This window comes from Curcuma longa, unplaced genomic scaffold, assembly GCF_044706935.1.
Source record: "Curcuma longa cultivar G26 ecotype Majalengka, Jawa Barat unplaced genomic scaffold, ITB_CL_G26_1.1 contig_24732, whole genome shotgun sequence".
Lineage (NCBI taxonomy): Eukaryota > Viridiplantae > Streptophyta > Magnoliopsida > Zingiberales > Zingiberaceae > Curcuma > Curcuma longa.
The window spans coordinates 1-2424 of record NW_027432515.1 but is presented as its reverse complement, the minus strand read 5'-3'; the positions used below and the strand labels follow the sequence as shown (position 1 = coordinate 2424).

General features: G+C 35.8%; 1 protein-coding gene across 1 annotated transcript; it reads left to right on the top strand.

Moving 5' to 3' along the window:
- Positions 1-1776: 1776 nt before the first annotated feature.
- Positions 1777-2421, top strand: LOC141818407 (DDB1- and CUL4-associated factor homolog 1-like; the record flags this gene model as incomplete). The annotated part of the gene is made up of 1 exon (XM_074705921.1): positions 1777-2421. A coding segment is annotated over one exon (645 nt), but the record flags the coding sequence as incomplete, so codon positions are not given.
- Positions 2422-2424: the final 3 nt, after the last annotated feature.

The window sequence follows — 2424 nt, the reverse complement described above, 5'->3', positions numbered from 1 at the left end:
GGAGTGCTTGAGGACTCTCATGGCTATCTTTTCTAGAAAAAAGTATATAATAAACTCCTATGTAGTATTAATTACCCACCAGTTCGGGTTAAGCTTTTTGGGGTATAAGAGAATCAAAAGAAATCCAACACTGCTTATCTGAAAGAGAATTTCACATGCTTGATACTTGACCTAAAAATCAAAATATTTCGCTTGGTTCGGTTCAATTTTCTTGTTTTAGTCAACTATGTTGTTTTTCCAGTCCACCTGTATGCAGGGTACACTTGTTGTTTTCATCATTTGACCATATTTGTCTCATGTTTGAGGGTGACTATATAAATGTCATCTCGCTATTGAGTTTTATGTACGATTATATCACTAGTGAGATTCAAATCAATTGTTTTTTTACATTAACTATTGTTTTCTTTTTGTTTTCCTCTGACTATTCCATTCTAATGGTTTCAACTCTTCTAACTATTAAGTCTGTTGCTCTCCTTTAAAAGTATCCATGACCTCTCAACCTATTTTCTTATGAATTGAAGCTATGTTAATTGTGTGTGGATATTTGTATTTTTTTTTATCCTTTTTAGTAACTCTTCATATCCATCTTATCATTTTATATTTGCTACATTAACTTTGTGTTACTTATAAACACCTAGTATTCTGATCCAGATCTATAATGTTGTGTTTCCTAAACATAAGTGAAGTGAAACAATTAATGAACTGCATCATATCATTTCCACTATTTGATTTTTATTGCTTTCTTTGATGGAAGTAGTATTATTCACTTAGTCACTTATTTGCACTTATGGAATTTCTTTTCCTGCATACTTCTTTCCAAGTAAGCTTAACTTTAAAAATTGGAAATTGTACCACAACTTTATAAAAATTGTTCTATTTGCTTACGAGGCGCACACGATGAAAACACAAGACACAAGATTGCTGAAGTTCTTTTGCTAATGATATCTTGTTCAACAACTTCTAGTTGAATAATAAATTTGATATATTTAAAGCTTGTTTACTTACAGGTTATCTTGGTTATTCTATTGATTCTTTTCTCATTAATGTAACCACATCTTTTATATTTCGTTTCTATTGATTCCTTTCTGATTGCTATAACCACATATTATACATTTCATTTCTGTTTTACTTGTGGTAAAACCTTTATTTTTTGTTTTGTCTTTTTTAAGACAAATTCAAAATTTGAATTTAATTTTATTGTGCTCCTCAATCAAAAATAATATTGTTTGCAAATAACATTATAACAAATAGTAACCTATGCCAAAGAGCTTTATTTTTTATCTAATATCAACAGACTTAGATTGGATGCTTGATGTAAACTTATGGCTATCAGGAAATTGTTTGTCAAACTTCTTGTAGCTCTAACATAATATCCATACCTTTTACCACAATTTTAATGTATGATAGATACTCGTTTGCGATCCTAAACCACTGTAATTGTTGCCTAGAGACTTTATCATACCCATTTGCATGTATCGGATCCAAAATTCCATTGTGGATGGGCTAGTGTCTTGTACGATTTGTCTATATGTTTGCATTAGCCTGTGCAATTGAGACTGTTAGGAAGATGGACCTGCAGGATTTTCATTTGTTAAACTATTCCTGCGCTGTTAGTGCAAGATACAACAGAACCATCACCTCAGATATGAAGTAGGAATTCAGGCATTTCTTCAATGATTATGGTTCATTTGCTGTTATGCTAGCATGCATGGGCTATTTATTACATTTTTTATTTTCCGTTAGAGTATGACATGCTTGGTTTTCTAATTTGTTCAGGTTATCATAAATTCAGAGGTGTGGGATCTCCGGAAGTTCAAGCTTCTGAGAACAGTACCTTCATTGGACCAGACGGTGATTACATTTAACGGTGGTGGGGATGTCATTTATGCAATCCTGAGGCGCAACCTGGAAGAGATTACTTCAGCCATCAATGCACGTCGTGTTCGGCACCCACTGTTTCCTGCCTTCCGCACCATTGACGCTGTGAATTACTTAGACATTGCAACTGTCCAGGTTGACCGATGCGTCCTAGACTTTGCCACCGATCCTACGGACTCTTTTGTTGGTGTCATTGCCATGGATGACCATGAAGAGATGTTCGCATCTGCTAGGGTCTACGAGGTTGGAAGGAAGCGTGCAACCGATGACGATTCAGACCCAGATGATGGTGGTGAGTCAGACGAGGATGAAGATGAAAATGAGGAATCAGATGATGTGGATATAGATTCCATCTTTGAGGCTGAGTTGGCCGGTGAAGGTGACTCCTCAGATGATCCAAGTAACGAGGATGATGAAGATGTTGACAGTGTGGATGATCTCGACGAAGATGGCGACGTCAACTACGATGATCTTGATGACTTTGAGGCCGCTCAAGGTATGCTTGAGATCATGGCCGTGGCGGATGAGGATGCAGACGTGGATGAT